Below are 21,990 nucleotides of genomic sequence, written 5' to 3'. Positions count from 1 at the left end.
ATAAAATACATATAGGTATGCGAATTAAGAAGTTGTAAATTATGTGTTTTTAATAAATATTAGTTAAAAAATAATAATAATTTCTCAAGGTGAATTATGTTATTGTTTTGTTGGGTTGACATTGACATCTGAATTTGACTGACTTCTCAGCATGGCATCTTATGGGCGCACTAAATTTATTTTTGCACGGTCGGTTCGATACATTATATAATTAAATAATTTGGCAGCAAAATTCATATAGTTCTGTTCTGTTTTTGTTTTTCAATTTAGGGTTTGGCGACATAGGGTAAGTATAGTAGAATAAGATTAATTTTATTGCAGGGGTTGTTAAGGCAAGTGACGCTTATTTTATTTAAACGGTTTATTTTACCCATATCAATCATAGAATAGCTGAAGGAATTCTAGGCCCTTATAAGACACCACTTTTTGTGTTTAAATAATAATTGTCATCTATTTTGCACTCGTTGATTTTTTTTTTGAAGAAATGATAAACAAAACTTAAACAATACATATATTAAGTATTAAGAAGTACAGATTTAAGGAAAAAATTATTTATTGAAAAATTGTTTTGTAAACTCAACCATAGACGCAATGTTGTTAAATTGCAAACACCCAACAACACCAGACCCAACTTGCTGTGGCTGTCGTCTTGATGTCTGGGTGTTTGCAATTTCCCGACGCCCACGTCCGCGACCACGATGAGGATGGACATATCGACCACCGTTCCCCATCCTCTCGTCCCTTCCTCTGCCGCGTCCACGTATCCTTCCTCTGTTATGAACTTCTTCCCCTCTATCTCCCCTCCTACTTTCATAACTATCCCTACTTCTAGTTCTATCCCTTTCTCTTCTTTCTTCTTGTCTTTCATGTCGCCTTCTGCTGTATGTGTCTCTACTTTTACTCCTACTTCTATTCATTCTTCCCCTATTCCTCCCCGTATCTTCTTCCACTCTCGGAGTCACTTCCATTTCTCTTCTTATTCTCTGCTCTCTAATTCTTTTCTCTCTCATTCTTTCCTCTCTGATTCTCTGCTCTCTCATTCTTCCTTCTTCTCTCCTCTGCCTTATCCAGATTTGTCTTTCTTTTTCTTCGTCTTCTTTTTCTGCTTCGGCTTTCCTATTGCTTTTATTTTGTTCATTATCCCTTATTTCGCGATTATACTCTAAAAATTAATAAATACATTGATGAGAAGGATAAAATTTATTAAAAATTATTAAAAAAAATGTTTCTGGAATAAAAGTATGTAGGTACATATTTTTATTTTGTCCATATCGAATAAAATAAGTTTATTTAAATGCTTTATAAAGATCACATCTTTTTTTTTTTATATAGATTAAGCGTTTTTTAGGGTAGATAAAAGAAAAGGAGTTTTACAAGAATAATATTTATTTTTTATTTTTTCATGTTGTCATACTTACGAGGAGGTTCTGGCAAATTGTTGGCTTGCTTTCTGAATATTTCCGCCCAATAAGCTGGATTATTTGGGCCAATCTCCACCAGCCGCACTTCTTTTGCGATTTCGGTACTCTTATAAGAACATAAAAAAGGAATTATTTTTACATTTATTACAGTTATGACGGCCAATTAAAAGCTTTTATTACGAATAGCTTTGAAAAAATAATTGACAAGGTTGTATTGAAAAGTCGTTATACTTACTTTTACTGTATTTGCAGAACCGTTTAAAAAGTTCTGCATATCTTCCATCACCGTATCAATATTCATCATATTTTTGTCGTCCATTATTAATAACTTTTTTTATAGTGTTTCTGTCAAAAAAAATACGCGTTGTTTATTAATATTGAGTGTCATTTGTTTTTTATAAATGTTTGATGTTTTCACGGCCTACTATAAATATATTATGTAGAAGATAAAAGCATTAAAGAATTTCAATGTTAATAATTTAAATAAATTAACATAACAAGACGAACATGACTTTTTAAATAGAAGTAAATTTGCTCTGCCGCGAAATAAATGTTTATTATAAATTTGTATTAAATTTCATATTGCAAAAAAAAAGTATACTAGACAACACTGTAAAATGGTGAATAGAAATCTGCTCATTTATTTTCTTTGGCCGTTTCTTGCTCACGTCTGTCCCAACTGTCATTGCTTGTCAACGTCAACTGCCATGACAAATTGTTTATGGTGCCTGCCCAACCTGTCTTAAAATTATTTATCTCTGGTTTCTCTGGTGCCGGTTCCAATGTAAATTGTTGTTATTTGTGAAAAAAGAAGATAAATTGTAATCAAAAGTCTTTATTTCTATATCAGTCCTAAATATATAGTGATTAGATTTTGTGTACTGTGGATGTGAACTGCCACCCAGAGTTAATGCCAAAGGGAAAGTTCAGAAAGTCATTTCTTTTTCCAAGTTTAGTAGAACAGGAAAGACTTTAAACTATTAATACTGTGCAGCAGGAACATTATCTTTTATTAAGAACTTTGTTGTTGGCCAGTTTGTGTTATTGTGTGGAATTTTTGTTTGTTTTATATTCTAAGTTGTGGTGATCCTGTTAATAATTTGTGAATTTGAGGTATTGAGTGTAGTTTGTGTTGTATTAAAGTATTTCACAAAAAACTTTTTACTATTCAACCTCATAGTTGATTCATTATACCTACTATAAATAACAAACCAATGGTTTGATGCGACGTTGAATTTAGTGGTTAGTGGTTTTCATTTTAAGTTAGTAGTTTAAGTGTCATTTCCTTTGAAATAAAATCTGCTGCACAGTATTTCTGGACATTTGGACACTGGGAAACATCAGAAAACTGTAAGGTAAGATTAAATTTAATTAATTTTTGGTCATTGAATTTACTCACTGTGTTTATTATATCTCAAGTGACTTGGCTTTTATGGAAATTCATAATTGATTTGAAATTATTCATTATTACATCTCAAATAACTTAATATCTAAAAATCTTTGTTTTATTTCTAAATGTTAGCACTATTACATATCCATTAAAGGTAAGAATACAACTTGAACAATTAACATTCTGGCGACTTACTGTGCACATGAGAGGCATATTAAATAATTATTATTCAGGTATGATGTTTTGTGGTATTATTACTAAATTTACAATGTTGGAAAATAATGATTAATCATTATTAACATTGAGTTTCCATAAATCTATTTAAAAAAACAAAATGAAATGTCAAAAATAAGAGTAAATTACATTATTAGAACATTTGGGGTTATCCAATTCACTTTTTTATTTCCTATTTTATTCCTATAAATAAGTACACACCGTATATTATACCACTAATGGTATATTATTATGTATTTCGATAGACAATAATATTCTGAAAACAATGATACTGGTTTTTGCTAATTTATGTTGGAAAGTGATGGAAAACAATAGAACATTTCAACAGGTGCTCTTATAACTATTCTATCAATAGGTATACCAAATTTCATTTATTTATCTTGAAAAGGACCCTTTTTTCTGTGTCACCTGGTATAGGTGTCTCTATAGGAGTAATCTTATTGAATTTAATTATTTTGAATTATATTTGATTACATATTAATTACAATAATTAACATCACTTTCCAACAAAATTAGGAAAAACCGGTATCATTGTTTTCAGAATATTATTCTTTATCGAAATACATAATAATATACCATTTAAAATAAGAAAGTTATTGTCACTTCCTGTTAAACTGGAAGTAATGAAAAACAACTGAATATATCAAAAGATGCTCTTATAATAATTCCATTGATATACCAAATTTGTTTCTTCATTTGGTTCATTTGTTTATGTTAAACAGTAAATTAGTTATTAAGTGTTTTTTTTTCCTTTTTCCTGTGTCACCCAGTATGTTTTTATTTATTTTTGGTAAATCTGTAGATCTTGGGAATTATTAATGAAATTTTAGAAAAAGATGCAGTTATAGAAATAAATATTACAGATTTATAAGTTTTGGACCTAGGTTCTTTTCAAACAGGTAATCAAGAATCGATTTCAGAATTAATTCACAGTATATATATGTAATATGCAGTTGTTGTTTTGTATTTAACACTGACAGCATAATTTTATCACCTTTCAAACAAATAAAATTACTTTTCTATAGTAAAACTATTTTTCTATATAGATATTTAAGCTTTAACATCAAAAGCTTCTGTTACACCATTTTAGTACCTTACCTATAGAGTATATTTCATACGCATACTGGTAAATCTAATACTTTGATTTGACAAATCACTTTACAAAGGACTTAAGTGATTGAGAGAAATGCCTGGTACCAAAATTGTAAATCAGATAATATTACCACAAAACACATCAAGCATTAGCTTTTATATTTACAGTTGTTAACTGTATGCATCTGTTGTCATTGTTTTAATTTTCTATCATTATGCTTTGTTAATTTCCTAATAAATAAGCATGATGCAAACATTTTGACAGATTGTTTGTTTGTTTCTTTATTTGCAGTAGAAAATAGGTTAAAACATAAGGTATTTGGCATTTGTTATGCCCAGTTATTAAAAATGTAGAGGAATATGTTCTGAATATTTAATAATTAATAAATATGTAATTATTGTTTTAATTCTGAGGCTAATGTTTAAAAAATCAGTTAAATTATTGCATTAGAAATCGATCATTATTATTTTTCAGATGCCTAAAGTGAAGAAACAGTCAGCCAAGACTAAAAGGCTTATACAGAAAGCCAGAAGAGCAGAAAATATATTAAACCAGAGCAAGGACAGTTCTATTGCCTTAAAGAATAATGCATCAGAACAAGGCACAAATAGAACGCAAATTGAAGAGACATGTGTATGTAAAAATACAAATAAAAGAAAACAAACTGCTACAGATAATAAATTAACACCTAAAAAGAAACCAAAATTGACCAAAGATTCATCAAATGGAATACAAGATAAGGTTCCCATTGTTTGTTCTATTAAAGACACTCTTAAAAAGATAGAGATTCCAAAAAATCAACAAATAGACACTAACAAAAAGGAACTTAAAAAGACCAATGTAGAATATGATGTTGAAATGGTTTCTAAAGATAACTCTACCATACCTATATTATTACATAAGCCTACACCTTTTGAATTGGCTATACGAGAGGGACCAACGGTTGCATGTAGTTGCTGCTTAAGATTGTGGTTTCCATCTATATGTAAAACAATAAACATCCAGCGATTGGAAGAAAAGTTTGGCTCCCAATTTATACAAAAAATTGTAAATAATGGTTACAATTTTTGTGGCTCTTGCTTAACAAATCTTTACAAGGGAAAACTACCCAAATTCTGGTGTGGCAATTATAATATGGTTCATGCTGTACCAGAAGAGTTAAAAGGGTTATCGATTCTGGAAGAAAGGATGGTATCGCCAAGAATACCCTTTATGCAAATCAGGGAAGTTGGATATGCCAGACAATGCTACATAACAGGACAAATTGTTAATGTACCAGTGAATATAAATACATCCACTACATTACTTCCTAGACATTTAGATGAAACCCAAACTATACAGATTCAATTAAAACGTAAATTGGATTATAAAAATGCTTATCTATTTGAAACTGTAAGGCCAAATATAATCTTGAAGGCAGCTGAATATTTATGTAAGCAACCTCTTTACCAGCCAGAAGGTATAAAACTTTGTGTTTCAAATGATTGGGAACAAAATATTGAAGATTTTATAAGAACTCAAAGTGATCTCTGTAAAGTAAATAAAACATCTGAGATATTGAATATTGATATTGAAAAAATGAATGTTGATGGAGAAGATACATCTTCCACGAACGTATTTGAGCCAGCTAGAATACAAAATAATTTAAATGAAAAGCGAAATATTTATGATTTAACTGAATTTTTAGAAGATGATGAGCCTGTAAATCCTGGTGGTCAAGAAACTCTTCTAGATAAATGTAACTCAGAAAATATTTGTTTCGCACCCGGAGAAGGAAAAACACCTCTACATTTAATGATGGACAAATATAGTGATGAATTGTCATTTCCATCACTATTTTGTGGATATGCAAAAGAATGTTTTGTCAACTTTAGTTACTCTGATGAAGTTAAACTTTTACTGCAACACATGGATCGAAGATTTGCAAGAACTGATTTTCTATTATATGCATTTAAAAAGTGCCAATTGATACAACTGACAAATGCTGTTTACACAGCCCTTAGAAAAAAGAAGAATGAGAAAGGGACATATACAGTTGGACAAGTTAGGCAAACAAATTTTATTGAGCAACTAATTCGAAATGACCAAGGCTTCCATTTTCTTAGTAAGGTCAAAAATTCACCTGCTTATTGGAAACAAGAAAAAACAAAGTTGCTATGTATGATTCGTCAGTTTGGAATTCCAACTTTGTTTTTTACTATATCTGCGGCAGAAACGGCATGGCCTGAATTGATTGCCATATTAGCAAAGGTGGTTGATAATAAGGAACTTAACCTTGAGGAAGCAAGTAATCTACCCTATATCGAGAAGACTCGTTTAATCAGAAAAGATCCCGTAACATGTGCTAGATACTTTGATCATCGGTTTAAATTGTTGTTTAAACATATGAAGAGTGCCAATGGACCTTTTAAAATGAACCCAATAGAACATCACTATTATCGGGTAGAATTTCAACATCGTGGGTCTCCACATGTACATGGATTATTGTGGTTATCTAATGCTCCCAAATTAAGTGTGACGCCAGAGAGCTTCAAGGAATGTGCTGATTTTGCAAATAAGTATATTACCTGCCAGAGTGACTTAGAAAGTGTTCGTGATATTATTCAATTTAATACACACCACCATTCTAAGTCATGTCAAAAAGATGTTAAGGGGTACAAAGTTTGTAGGTATCATATCCCATATCTCCCAATGGATGAGTCTATTATACTTATGCCAATTAATATTGACAGAGTGAAGGAACCAGAACTACGTAAAGCCATGTCCGAAAAGTATTTTACGATAATGACCAAACTTAATGCCAAACCAGAGTTATCATTTGAACACTTTTTGGCTGACCTTGGTATGTCTAAAGAAGAATATATAAATATTATTCAGCACAATATATTTAAACCAACATTGTTTTTAAAGAGGCAGCCAAAAGACGGATTTATTAATAATTTCAATGAAGAAATCTTTTCCATGATGAAAAGTAACATGGATATACAATTGGTCTATGAGCCATACGGTTGCTGCTCTTATATTGTAGGCTATATCAACAAATCGTCACGAGGGGTATCCGACCTATTAATGAAGACAATGGAGGAAATTAAAAAAGGCAACTTAGATATTAAAAGCAAACTCAAGACTCTTGCAGCAGCTTTTTTAAATGCGAGTGAGGTAAGTGCTCAAGAAGCAGCATACTCAGTTTTGCAATTGCACATGTATGACACTAGTACCTCTTACATATACATTCCTACAAGCCCAATCATGGAAAGAACAAAAATGCTAAAGAGCTTGGAAGAACTTAACCAGATGGACAGTGATGATACCAACATATATCAGGAGGGTCTAATAGAACATTATGAAGCAAGACCTGACGAAATGGAAAATATTTGTTTAGCAGAATTCGCAGCTTACTACGATTTTTTCAAAAAGGAGGCAAGCACGAAAATCAATGGTTTACCACTAAAAGGGAGGAGTGGCGTCTTAGTAAGAAGAAAGTGCGCTAAAATTATTTCGTATCGTCGATATGGACTTCAACAAGACCCCAAAAACTACTACAGGGAGCAGATAATGCTATATCTTCCATGGAGAAATGAAGTAGATGAAATAGAACAAGACAGTATAGATCAACAAACTATATATGAAGATCGATTTGAAGAACTTGCTGCAAACCGTAAGAAATTTAATGTGTTAGATGAGAAAACAATTGATGACGCCCTCAAACTTGCTGAAGAGAAATCTGATTCATTAGTACATAAAGGATTTGATGGAGAAATTGATGGTGAGTTTGGTGTTTATGGCTTAGACAAACCCGCATATGATCCGTTTAGTTGTATCGGTGAAGATGATGATTCTCCGGCAAAACACATAGTATTTCCAACACCTCATCAAATAACTGACTTGGAATATGATTCACTTATACGTAAGCTAAACCATAAACAATACCAGTTCTTAAATATTGTGCAGGATAATATAATAGAGGGGAAAACTTTCTACTGTACACTCAGTGGCTCTGCTGGTACAGGCAAAAGTCATCTGATCACGGCTATCACTCAGTCGCTACTTCGACATTTCAACTCGATACCAGGAAACAATCCTACCAGTCTAAAAGTTTTGCTTTGCGCTCCGACAGGCAAAGCCGCTTTTAATATTGGAGGCATCACCCTACACTCAGCATTATCTCTTCCGATATCTCAATATGGTGAAGAATTAGTTCCGTTGAGCCATGACGTAGTTAATACGATTTATTGTAATTTATGTGATTTGAAATTAATTATAATAGATGAATATTCCATGGTAGGCGCCAGAATGTTTGACCATATTAATAGTAGATTACAGCAAATATTTAAATCTGATGCTGTCTTTGGTAATATACCTATTATTATGTGTGGAGACATTCGCCAACTTCCACCAGTGATGGACGTATTTATATTTTTGCCAGTCAAATCAAATCCGTACAAGCAGCTATGTGGCACATATTTGTGGGATCATTTTAAATATTTCGAATTGACTGAGATAATGAGACAGAGTGAAGATAAAGCTTTTGCTGTAGCCCTAAACAATATGGCTCTTGGCAAAATGACTAATGAGGATATAGAGCTCATAAGATCAAGAGAAATTCATACAGATCTAATTCCTGAAAATGCAATGCACCTATTTGCCACTAATAAGGAAGTAGATGCGTTTAATGAAAAAAAACTGTCCACATATAAAACAGAAAGGGCAGTAAGTGAGGCTCGCGATATCATAAAAGGAAGTTGCTCTGATCGCTTAAAACAATTATTTATGGAACATGCTAAAGGGTTAAAAAAAGAAGAAAGTTTTGGCTTAATGTTAACATTAATTCTACAAATAGATGCCAAATACATGATCTCCATGAATATAGATACTAGTGACGGCATAGTTAATGGTGCCACAGGTATTTTACGCCAAATAGACTATAATCAAAACCAGATTCCTTATCGAGTTTGGATTGAGTTTTTCGACGATAAATCTGGGAAAGAATGCAGAAACAAAGCGCAATCCCTTATGAAATCCAAACATATTCCATCCACTTGGACGCCAATAGAAAAAGCCGCAAGAGCTATTAAGATTAAAAAAGGCAGCAACGTACATGTTGAACGACTTCAATTTCCTCTGTTAATCAGCGAGGGAATTACCATTCATAAAAGTCAAGGCGCAACCTACGAACAAGTTGCTATCCATATTTCAAGTAGGATGACCCGAAGCAGTACCTACGTTGCTTGTAGTCGAGCCACTAAGCTTAGCGGCCTCTATATTGTTGGAAACTTCAAGGCTCCAAAACCGCCAAACGAAGATAATGCAGCTTTTAAGGAATTAGTAAGTATGCAAACAAATAAACTTATAACATCAAAGTATGACACTCAATTTATTAAGGATTCAAATGTTAAATGCATAATTGCTTACCATAATGTGCAGAGTTTCTCAAAGAATATTAGTCTTATTAGTAATAATCCAATTTTTAAAGACGCACATATATTAATATTTGTTGAAACATGGTTGCATAAGAACAAACAAAATTTAAAATTAAATAACTTTGAAATTTTTGCCAATTTAATTAATGATCAAAGTGTCAGTAAACCTTTCGGAATTATTTGTTACAAGAAACTAGATATACCAGTGGAAATAAAATTAGTGAAAAAATATGTAAAAAACTTCTCTGGTATACTTTTTCAAGCAATTTCATTTTTTTTGAATGATATAAATGTTATAGCAGTTTATATTCCACCAAAACTGACTGTTATAGAAGCAAAAATTTGTTTAGACGAAATTCTTATTGGGCAACAAGGGGACATTTTAATCATTGGAGATTTTAATAAGGATATTATTAATAACTGTGATAATGGTCTAAAACATTGCTTAATATCAAAAGGCTTAACTTCAAAACTTGACATTGGTGAGTCTACTACTAAATCAAAAACCCAAATTGATTGGCTATTCAGTAATTTTAATAATTTAAGTCACAATATTTATAACACGGTATATAGTCACCATAAATCAATAGTGGTTAGTCTTTATGACAATGGTTTTATTCCAAAGCGTCAGTTAGATAAAGCGAACAACGATGATCTAACAAAATCTCTTATGAAAAGTCGATTTAGAACTAGTCACACTTTAACTCAAAATGTTTTATCTGATTCCATCTATCAAAATGAAAGTGTAAATAATGACATCGTAATAGATCTTAGTTCGGATCAGGATACTATTCCTTATGTAATAAATAAACCACCCGCATTAGTAAACGATGATAAGGTGTCCTGTTATGCAAATAGTGTCATTCAATCCTTTTTATGTTTGCCCGAATTTCACGCTTCTATTTCAAAGAAGAATACAGCATTAAATAACATTTTAAATGATATTTTGCTGAAAAAAATTAATTGCACTGCAACAGTTCGTCGATTAGTAACTGGACCACATAGTGACGATTTTGCGGAAAATCAACAAAAGGATGCCCAATCATTTTGCCAGGCTTTGATTCAAAAATTAGATGTTGATGATTTTGGGATTTTTATAAAAGCCACCACCTATGAACTCTTAAATTGCCAAAGTTGTGATGTTTATACAAATGGGGGCGAACAACTGATATACACATATTTTCTTTATTTTCCTGAAAACTGTGATGACGTAATTGATTTTAATTCGATGTTAATGTTAAAAGACTCTGATAGGCTTTGCCCTAATTGTAATAATTGTAATCTAAGAACACGCTCAGTAGTTGTTTGCATCAAATATTTAGTGGTGTGTCTTCAGAGAATTAGTCCTCAAGGTAGTAAGATAAACACCAAATTTTTCAATTTTGCCCCTGAAAGTATACATTTGGATAATCAAATATTTAAAGTAAGGAGTGTTATTAGACATCATGGAAATACCATAGAATCAGGCCATTATACTTCTTTAGTAAATTATGATGATCAATGGTGGAAATGCGATGACAATCGGATAACAAGAATATCTAGCTTCGATAATACTTTAGAAGATGTATATTTATTAGTCTTGGAAAAATGTTAAATTTTGAAACTAGATATCATCCTACATGAAAACCGATACTACTAGCCTATACAGGCGACCACACAAGATGAGGAAAATTTTTTCAAATCCACGCCACGCCAATATGCACAAAATCAATACAGAGATTTTGACAGCATATTTTAGAAGGATGGACGAATTTGAGGATATTAATGTGTTTTTCAGATCCACGCCACGCCAATATGCACAAAATCGATACAGAGATTTTGACAGCATATTTTAGAAGGATGGACGAATTTGAGGATATTAATGTGTTTTTCAGATCCACGCCACGCCAATATGCACAAAATCGATACAGAGATTTTGACAGCATATTTTAGAAGGATGGACGAATTTGAGGATAAATGTCTTTTTTTAAATCCACGCCAATATGCACAAAATCAATACAGAGATTTTGATGTTTATTTTAAAAGGCTGGACGAATTTAAGGATTAATGTCTTTTTCAAAGCCACGCCACGCCAATATGCACAAAATCGATACAGAGATTTTGACAGCATATTTAAGAAGGATGGACGAATTTAAGGATAAAGAATATTTTTAAAATCTCGTTTAATTAATGAGAACCTCCAGTAAACATCTGGTATTTTCTTCATTATATGGGCCATTATATTTATATGGTCATATTCTAATATATTTTAGACTACATAAAACATATATTCTATTTTTTCATAAAAATAAAATAAACAAATATCAAGAATGCTAGTTCTTAGTAGGATTCACATAAATTTCTATTTATGGTTTGATTTTTTCTCTGCCATAATATAGCAGTATATTATTTTACTGGCAATATAATTACTTTTTTTTTTAATATTAAAAATAAGTTTTTCTTTTTTTTTTAAATAACATCCCGAAATCGTATTTCTAATTTAAAAAGAAAACTAACGACTCGGGATGTTAAGCTTTTTGGTTAGGATAATGTCTTCCTTCACCTTACGTACCAGTAAGAACCAAATGCTATGCATTTGGTCGATACTGGAACTTCATCGACATGAGAATCTTCGGATAGTATTTTAAATCGATTTTAAATTTCTGTTTTAATCTTCACCAACACATTTGACTCTAGGTTGAAAAAATCATTAAAATTTTCATCATCATTCAATTTCAATCTATAATGAGCTAACGTGAAGTGGTAAATCATTTTCTAATTCAAATGTAAAAGTCGCTTTATGGAGGCAATTTTGAACAGCTTCTTCTTTACGTAATCTTAATGGGCTTTGACAAAGTAAATTGCAGTGGAGTCATTTTTCTAATATTCTCAAAAGGTGTCCCAGCAGTTTTAATGTTTAAAATTTCTCAGAAAGAAATATGTGAAAAAAAATTTGACGCCGCACGAAGAAATCCACCTAAACGTCAAAAAATCCAATTTTTCATTTTCAATTCATTCTTATAGATTTTGAGCTGATTTTTAACGACATTTTGCATTCCGAAATTTTGTAATACTTTAAATAACGAAGTTGCTGAATTTCAAAGTTTGGTATTTCCCACTGTTCTTCAACATGCGCACGGAGCAATCTTTTTTCCCCGTTCCACTTACGTCTCCTGTACAACCGATTCCTTCCCGTATGCTCGTTCGAGAAATGAGGCGACCATTTCACGGCTGTCCTGTGAAACTTTTCTATGTATGCTTAGGTGGATTTCTTCGTGCCGCGTCACAATTATTATGCCTACTTCTACATTTTAGACCTAAAAATATTTCAAAAGGTAACATTTATTTGTTACTTTCTAAAATATCAAACATTTTTCGGATATGTATCACCCACTAAGGACGAAACTATATGTTGGCAGTATATCCATATGGCAGCAGTATAGCCTGGCTTCAGTATCCACATTAAGTAAGTTTTTGCCTCAATCTTTTTCTCAAATCTTTTAAAATATTTTTTTTTTGTAGGAATTCAAATTATGCCTTGGCTAGGAAAGATGACTTGCCAGGATTTACATCTCCCAATTATCCAGTTTATTGAACTTATACTGTAATGCATATAATACAAGGAATATAAACAGAAAGCAAGTAATTGTATTTTAACTGTATTTCCTTGAAACTGTATGACCTATGAAGATTGGTAAGAGTATATTTTTAACTATTCACTATAATATTATTTAAAAATCCTTCTTATATTTATGTCAAGTTAATTTTGAATCTGGTTTTTGTGGTTTCTCTAGTATAACTGTTTACGTCAAATGCTGCAGTCATATTATGCATTTTAGCATACTTAGATAAGAGAGATAAGAGCGGAGCTCTTATCACATCATGATTCTCTGAAGCGTGATACCCCAAAAACCGTAAATACAAAAACTTGTAAGACATATTGCTGACCGCGTTGCCGGAGCACCTGTTAAACATCATGTAATAAATTTTAGTTTTTAAATAGTCTCCTTTGACCAAAAGCTTTTCTACTGGTCCCAACTGATCAAAGTACGAGCGAAGCTCGTACTTGTTATAAGAGCGTAGCTCTTATGGAGGGCCGCTACTTTTGGGGAGTTTTCGCACGACCTCGGGACTCGGCGGACAAAAGTGCTTATAACTTTTTTTCTAATTAGGGTAGAGAAGTGATTTTTATATTTTTATAATGTAGATATATGAGGCTACAACTCTATTATCTACAAATTTTCATTTGTTTTTTTGTTTAGGAGGGGGAAGCCTTAAAACTCAAAAAAAAATTTTTGCTCGATTTTTTCCACGTGTTTCGATACAGGTCGCAACGGTTGTTTGAATTTTATGAAATTTAACGGGTCGATTAGACCTCATCTCTAGATGGACTGTATACTTTTTGGTAATTCTCAGCACACGGGAAGTATTTTTTTTTAACGCTCAAAGTTTCAAACATTTGTGATATTCTAGCCCCTCTGACGGTTTAACGGTATCTTTCCGGAAACAGTGACTCACAGAAGATGTGTGCGCCTTATCGAGAGCTACAATTTTTATTTAGGACTTTTTTTAAAAAAATTTTTTGTTTAGGAGAAAAACCAAAAAAACCTTAAAAAATTGACTTTTTTTAGTTTTTTCTCTGTGAAATTTTTATGGTGCAAAATTTTAAAAAAATTTATTTGGATTAATTGAACCTGCGTTCTTTCCGAATAAAACGGTGTATTAAGTTTAAGGCTATCGTTTATACAGGGTGAGAAGCCCTCAGTTGAAAATACCCTTTTTCACACTTTTTTTTTTCAAATATTAATAACTTTTTAGTGGAGGCACTTAGAGGTTTCATTCAATTGGAGCATTTAAAGAACCTTTTAAAAGCAATTTTTTGACACACTCTACAATCATCTACGCAGAGCAGTTTTTGCTCTACACTATTTTTTGACTTTGAGGCCTAATACCGCAATGGCTATGCCACCTACGAAGACCATTTTTGCCCTCAAACACGCGGAATTTATCTGGCTATAATCCACTAAATCCGTTTTGTTTCAAATATCACCATTTTCCAAGAAAATGCAATTTTCCATGAAAGGTCCCAAAATATCGGTCAGCTGAATATTGGTACCCCTACGGGCCCGATGATCAGGGTATAAAAACTAATGTGGTCTAGCACCCAACAAGTGCGCGTCTCCATGGCAGCGAAACCGGCGATTTTCGCCCGTTTCCACTTAAAATAAGACCCTTTTTATAATCGAAATTTGACTACTAAAACTGATTGGAATCGGTCCAGAATTGATGTTAAACTGTTCCTAAGGCTTTATACTATTTTTCCATGTACAAATCATAAGGTAAAAACCTTTTCTTATACCCGAAATCATCGTCTGAAAATGGTCGATTTTGACGTCTACCCGCGATTTTGATGCCGAGTTTTACGGCGGTTTTGACAACATGACATGACGTCAACGTGAGCAGTCAACGTCAACGTGGATGTATCGGCTCGGACTTGCTTCTTATTTTTATTGATAAAATGCTTAAATTAGCTCAGAATTTCCTGAAATTGGTGTGAAATTATTCAAGAGACTCTGTAGAATCCGATTATGTGCATATCTTCTATCAAATCAAGTTCTTTTAGCCGTGATAATTCTTGTGACAGTGTTTTCATGTGACAAAAGGACTCATACATGGCATTTTGGGTGCGGGAGTGGAGGTTTAATGTGGACTATTTATTTATTTTACCACAAAATCTAACTGTGGATCATTGTTATTATTTGAATAAGTTGTAAAGAAAACGCAAGCCTTAAAGGTAAGCCTTAATGTAATGTGAGCTTTAATGCAATGACAACCTAACCTCTGTCATGAGTGTCATGTACTAAGTAAATAAATAATAATACCAAAAAGGAAAAAATATTGCACTTATAAGTTGGAATAAGGTCCAAAATGTTGAAGATTGGCAAATTTTCGCTTAACTAGACGCTGTAAATGTTATATTACACCTTGCATATATTATAAGTTGTCAGCATTTCAAGCAAGAGGTGTGTGTAACCTTAAAAGAAAGAAAATTCAACTACATTTATGTGTCCCTAGTAAAATATGAATAACAAATAGATATCTGTATGATCTAACAATGAGTGTCCATACAAGGGTATCTTAATGTTTTTGCTTCTGACTGGTAGCAGGCCACTTAGTCTGACTGCTCAGGTCAGCGAGATGGCAGGCTTTAAAAATCTAAGAGGATAACCGAAGCAGTTGATAGCATCCAGTTGTGGCACTATCCAATGGGAGGAATGCAGATTCTAGCAGCAAGATGTTTCAAGTATTGAATTCATGATAAGGTGGAAGATGGTGGTGAAAAGAAGCAGAAAAAACCAATCTAAAACTGGAGAGACTTTTTTTTATCTTATTGTTGTGGTTTAATATTCTTTATTACTTAGGTATCAAAGATAGTTTCCTTACAGAGAATTATTTATATATTACACAGTTTGATACATAATTAACAACATATTAGCGATTACTCCACTAACAAAAATGTACATGATCATTTCACAAGAAATACAGAACATATATATACAGATTTTTATAGGATATACAAGGTTAAGTGTGGGGTTTCCTTCTATGGTCCCAAACTCTATAATGCTCTCCCTGCTACCATTAAACTGTTACCTACCAAGTTTTTTACTGCAATATAAATTTACTATAAAACAATATCTATTAAAAAAATGTTTTTTCTCAATACAAGAATTTCTAAAAGATGATTTCTCATATATGTAATTATAATATAAAACTTTGAGGCTTTAAATCCTTTGATTATTAATAATATTAAGAAGTGTAAAGATTTTCTCTGATATATGTGAGGACCTGTGTGTATATGGCATGAATAAATTATGTTTATGTTTAAATTAGGTGAAAGAACAGCTATTTTTGTTAAATCTCTCTTTTCTATCACATAAAGTGATATGTAAGTGTGACATAAGTGTTCCGGAAATAAAGATGATTTTACTTAATTATATAACTGTGGTCACCATTTATTTTTCCTACCTAAAAGATTGAAATAATATAGCGGGTTGGGTTGGGTTAGAAGGGCAGAAAAACTTATAAACTTATTGGTTTTTCATGTAAACATTACAGCTATGTAGTGTTAGAGTCTGATGGTGATAAGTGAACATCATTAAAATGCATAACTCTTGACAAAAGATTGGCATTTTCATTTGTGGAGAAAAGTCTTCCCAACCAGCTATATTATAGCCACTCCACTTCAAGAATGGACTTGGAATATTTAAGAGAATTGGGTGAGTATTCATGTTCTTTTACTACTGGAAAATAAAACTGTAAAATAGCTAATCTAGTGAAAATATTATAAATGATTTAACATATTTAATTGACCAAGAGCATTATGAGAAACTAAAAGATACTTGTAAGTGTGCTTCAAGGGTTAGTCTTTGGAATTCTATTGTTCTCCCTTTCAGCCAGTGTACCAATTTAGAAACCAGATATGTTTACTTTTCTGCAAGACATTGTAACTTATTAATGACCTAAGTACATATCTTAAAAGACTTTCTAAATAAATTAAAAACATTGATTAAACAAGATATATTATGATTAAGCAAAAGAATAATGCACTCCTTTAGTTAAGTATGTAAGAACATTCAGGTATAAATACTGTCTACTAAATATTTCAGATTAAGTGTATGTAGAAATTTAAACTGATCGCCAAATATAAACAGTAGTTCTTAGAAAACTGTTCCAATAATATCTGCTTTATATGAGGGTAGATTGTCAAAACTATTTATTATATGAAATTTTGATGAAAATTAAACATGTGTATGAAATGGATAATAATTATATATTGGTACATATTAAATAACATATTAGCGATTACTCCACAAACAAAAATGTACATGATCATTTTACGAGAAATAGAGAACATATATATATATACAGATCTTTATAGGATTCACAAGGGTATGTGTGGGGTTTCTTTCTATGGTCCCAAACTCTATAATGCTCTCCCTGCTACCATTAAACTGTTACCTACCAAGTTTTTTACTGCAATATAAATTTACTATAAAACAATATTTATTAAAAAAATGTTTTTTCTCAATACAAGAATTTCTAAATGATGATTTCTCATATATGTAATTATAATCTAAAACTTTTAGGCTTTAAATCCTTTGATTAATAATAATATTAAGAAGTGTAAAGATTTTCTCTGTGACATATGTGAGCTCCTTTGTGTATATGGCATGAATAAATTGTGTTTATGTTTAAATTAGGTGAAAGAACAGCTATTTTTGTTAAATCTCTCTTTTCTATCAGATAAAGTGATGTGTAAGTGTAACATAAGTGTTTCTGAAATAAAGATGATTTTACTTAATTATTTACCTGTGGCCCCATTTATTTTACCTACCTAAAATATAGCGGGTTGGGAAGGGCAGAAAAACTTCCTGGTTTTTCATGTAAACATTACAGCTATGTAGTGTTAGAGTCTGATGATGATGCAACAAACATCAACTCATCAAAATGCATACCTCTTGACAAAAGATTGGCATTTTCATTTGTCGAGAAAAGTCTTCCCAACCCACTATATTATAGCCACTCCACTTCAACAATGGACTTCTACTTACAAAAAAAAAAAAAGATTTAAATAATATTGAATGTTTTTTCCTTTAACTTGGAATATTTAAGAGAATTGTGTGAGTATTCATGTTCTTCTTCTACTGGAAAATCAAACTGTAAAATAGCTAATCTAGTGAAAATATTATAAATGATTTAACATATTTTTTTGTAAAGTGGGCTAATATGAATGATCTCTCTTTAAGTATAAATAAGTGCTACTCAATTGGATTCTCTAGACTTAAAAATAAAATGAATAATATATACACTATTGATAACATAGTACTTAGTTCTCTTGACTCAATAAAGGATTTAGGAGTAGTCTTTGATACTCAGCTCAAATTTGGGGAACACTATGATCTTGTGGAGGGGAAGGCCTCTCAGATGTTAGGTTTTGTTTTACAAACTTGTCGTGACATGTCTATATCTACTTTGAAGATACTTTATTGTTCATTGGTTAGAAGTCATTTAGAGTATGCCTCGATCATTTGGTCTCCTTTTTATAATTGTCACAAAACGCAACTTGAAAGAGTCCAAAAGAGGTTTACCCAGTACTGTTCCTATGAGTTGAATATGCAGGAGAGCCTACTTGACATGGAGGCAATATTGGGACTTCAATCGTTGGAATCTAGAAGGATTCAAAGTGACCTCAGCTTTATGTATAAGGTTATTCATGGGCTTATTGATTGCCCTGCTCTCATCAACAGCTTTAATTTAAAGGTCCCTGCACGCACCCTAAGGAGACATGAACTGTTTGCTTTACCAATCTAACACTCCAACTATTCTTTACATTCTCCAATCTGTCCTAGTCTTGCCTATTTCAACTCTCACCCTGAACTTGATCCATTTGCAAGCTCACTGGATTTATTGGTCAACTGAGTCAAATATTTTAATTTATTGTTTTCTTATTGTGTTTATTTCTTGTGTATATGTTTTGAAGACTGTCTAATTATGTTCGTGAAAGTACTTTTATTATGTTAATTATATATCTTTTACTTTATTTAATATTGTAACCAAATCTTTTGTACAATGGGGTTTCCCATATATTGATTGAATAAATAAATATTTAATTGACTGAGAGCATTATGAGAAACTAAAAGATACTTGTAAGTGTGCTGAAAGGGTTAGTCTTTGGAGTTCTCTTGTCCTCCCTTTCAGCCAGTGTACCAATTTAGAAACCAGATATGTTTGCTTTTCTGCAAGGCATTGTAACTTATTAATGACCTAAGTACATATCTGAAATGACTTTCTAAATAAATTAAAAACATTGATTAAACAAGATATATTATGATTAAGCAAAAGAATAAAGCACTCCTTTAGTTAAGTATGTAAGAACATTCAGATATAAATACTGTATATGAAATATTTCTGATTAAGTGTATGTACAAATTTAAACTGATCGCCACATATAAACAGTAGCTCTTAGAAAACTGTTCCAATAATATCTGCTTTATATGAGGGTAGATTGTCAAAACTATTTATTATATGAAATTTTAAAATTAAACATGTGTATGAAATGGATAACAATCATATGGTAATAACTGCAGAGAAGAGCATAATGTGGTTTATGCCTTAAGGAATGGAATCTTCAAAAAAAAAAAAACAACAACAACTACTATAGATCAATTTTCTCTTTAATTATTAAAACTAAATAACTGTATGACAAAATTTAATAAAACAATAAACAGGTCATGGAACATAAACATTAAATAAGTTTTATTTTCTAACCAAAAATAGAGACTTTGGGTCCAGTTGGAAGATTCTCGTGCCATTTTGCCTATTCAAGATCTGAAACAAATAAAGTATATATAATTAGATATGCATATTTCATTGAGACAACACAAAGTATATAAATTATCTTCTGGTGAAACAATCCAGTAATAAGTAAAACTTTATTAAAATATTGCTCCGTATTACTCACAACAAAAAAGCTGATTCATATCCCTTCAAACACATTTCATGATCTCTGGGGAATCCTAACATACTTCCTGTAGCTTATTTATTTCTGGCTGTGTACTCTAACCAACAGTAAAGACAGGAAGTTCTTTCTGGTTTCCCATTTTCATCAATATGGTAGAATCTCAATGATTTCTTGATGGATGTCCTTAAGTGCAGGGTCTGAGCCCTATCAAACACATTTCATGATCTCTGGGGTATCCTAACATACTTCATTTAGCTTATTTATTTCTGGTTGTGTAGTCTAATCAGCAGTTAAAACATGCAATTCTTCTCCTACAACAAATGGGTCCCATAGCTGTTAAATTGTTGACCAGGATGAAAACAAATCATACCTTGTAATAATTCTAGGTACACAAAACAAAGGCCACACAGGCAAAATATATGCGAACTTGAATGAAGTTATGAGATTTTCATCAGTTTTATTTAGCAAATAATTTGTGTTGAAGTTTTCCAATAAATATTAGTTAAAAAATAATAATTTCTCAAGGTGAATTATATTATTGTTTTATTGGGTTGACATTGACATCTGAATTTAACTGACTTGTCAAATTCAGATGTCATTGAGCATTGCTGTTTGAGCTTGGCATGTCATGGGCGCACTAAAATTTATTTTTTCACGGTCGGTTTGATAAATTATATAATTTAATATTTTGGCAGCAAAATTCATATACCTAGTTCTAATTGTTTTTTTTGAATTTAGGGTTTGGGCGACATAGGGTAAGTTTAGTAGATAAATTTCATTGCAGGGGTTGTTAAAGCAAGTGACGGTTATTTTATTTCAATGGTTTATTTTACTAGCTTAATTTTAGCTTCTATTCATCTTTCCATTTACCTAATTGACTTTCAAAATGAAAATGGAAAATAGAACAGTCGACGTGAAAATTCTTTTATCCAATCCCAATACACAGATTATTATACGGTCTAATCTTTTCCTTTTCTATTGTGGCACTCCCATAAATTGTAAAAAAATTTGTCAATAAGCTTTTTTACTATTTTTTGAATGATCTTGAACCAATAAAAAAATTAAATTGGGAGCATATTTTGAAAAAATGTTCATCTTGAACACGGACTTTCTTCGAGAATTGAAAAATGCAAATAAATAGGTTTTCTGTTCATTTTAGAGTCAAATCGGTTATAACCTTTTTTAATCCTTCCCTGTCGATTTTCGAACAAAATGTTTTTCTTTGGTTTTTTTTACTAGAAATTATCTGTTTAGGGCTTACATTAAAATTAGTCAATAGCCATTTTAAGAAAAAGAAAGTGATATAGTGGGAAAAAACAAGTTTTCTTTTGTTTTTTCCAATGTTTCATTAATATCTCGGCTTCTGTAGCTCCGATTCAATCCGTTAATGGTTTATTGTATTCCTTATTCCGTTTCTGATTATCATTTGCATATTTCATTGTATTAACCTTAATATAAAGGCCAATATAAAATAAAGGATATTAGAAAAGATATATGGCAAAACCAGTTTGAAATATTTCAATGCAGGATTTTATGAAACATGATTTGCCAAAAATTTATGTTTTATTTAGGTAAAATTATTGAATTTTTACAAAGGGTTGATATATTATGCATAGGTGTGTGCTAGAGTCTTATTATTTATTTCAGCGTACTTACTCTCATCCCCATAAAAAACATCTTTATCAGGTGTGACCTAGACCTAGAAGTCTTCACCAACCTTCATCCTCCTGTATGACTGCATTTGACTCTCAATTTTTTGCTTGAAAAATGCATTAAAGCTTTCGAAATATATAAGAGAACACTACACATATCCTGAATCGAAAAAATAAGAAACATCAAAGCTCTCAATAGAATGCAGGAAAACTAATGATAAAGCTAATGATAACAATAAAATAGTGCAAATTATGGTGTATTGGACCTAGAATAAGAGG

The 21,990-nt window shown here is 31.6% G+C and overlaps 3 protein-coding genes and 1 long non-coding RNA gene across 28 annotated transcripts in view; 2 read left to right on the top strand and 2 right to left on the bottom strand.

Moving 5' to 3' along the window:
• Window positions 1–548: 548 nt before the first annotated feature.
• Window positions 549–1,780, bottom strand: LOC126741062 (luc7-like protein 3). Its single transcript, XM_050447368.1, has 3 exons — window positions 1,657–1,780; window positions 1,419–1,527; window positions 549–1,162 (listed from the first exon to the last, which is right to left on the bottom strand). The coding sequence occupies exons 1-3, from the start codon at window positions 1,738–1,740 to the stop codon at window positions 549–551; spliced, it is 807 nt and encodes a 268-aa protein (XP_050303325.1). The 5' UTR covers window positions 1,741–1,780.
• LOC126741439 (uncharacterized) lies at window positions 1,149–10,148 on the top strand. Its single transcript, XM_050447843.1, has 3 exons — window positions 1,149–2,776; window positions 4,613–10,040; window positions 10,132–10,148. Exons 2-3 carry the CDS (start codon window positions 4,613–4,615, stop codon window positions 10,146–10,148), a joined length of 5,445 nt encoding a protein of 1,814 aa, XP_050303800.1. The 5' UTR covers window positions 1,149–2,776.
• The window catches only part of LOC126741058 (uncharacterized), a 169,086-nt gene continuing 156,816 nt past the window's right edge, over window positions 9,721–21,990 (top strand). For all 25 annotated transcript variants that reach the window (XM_050447348.1, XM_050447355.1, XM_050447353.1 and 22 more), the window contains exons 1-2: window positions 9,721–13,003; window positions 13,060–13,231. In XM_050447348.1, the coding sequence (XP_050303305.1) occupies window positions 10,229–11,152 (924 nt within the window). In that variant the 5' untranslated portion in view covers window positions 9,721–10,228 and the 3' untranslated portion in view covers window positions 11,153–13,003; window positions 13,060–13,231. The remainder of the gene's footprint in view (window positions 13,004–13,059; window positions 13,232–21,990) is intronic.
• LOC126741065 (uncharacterized) lies at window positions 19,752–21,635 on the bottom strand. Its single transcript, XR_007662100.1, has 3 exons — window positions 20,430–21,635; window positions 20,060–20,370; window positions 19,752–19,926 (listed from the first exon to the last, which is right to left on the bottom strand). It is a non-coding gene; the product is annotated as an uncharacterized LOC126741065 (long non-coding RNA).

This window comes from Anthonomus grandis, chromosome 10 (assembly GCF_022605725.1).
Source record: "Anthonomus grandis grandis chromosome 10, icAntGran1.3, whole genome shotgun sequence".
NCBI classification, from domain to species: Eukaryota; Metazoa; Arthropoda; class Insecta; order Coleoptera; family Curculionidae; genus Anthonomus; species Anthonomus grandis.
Note: the sequence above shows the minus strand (reverse complement) of the source record. Positions and strands in the feature narration are given on the sequence as shown.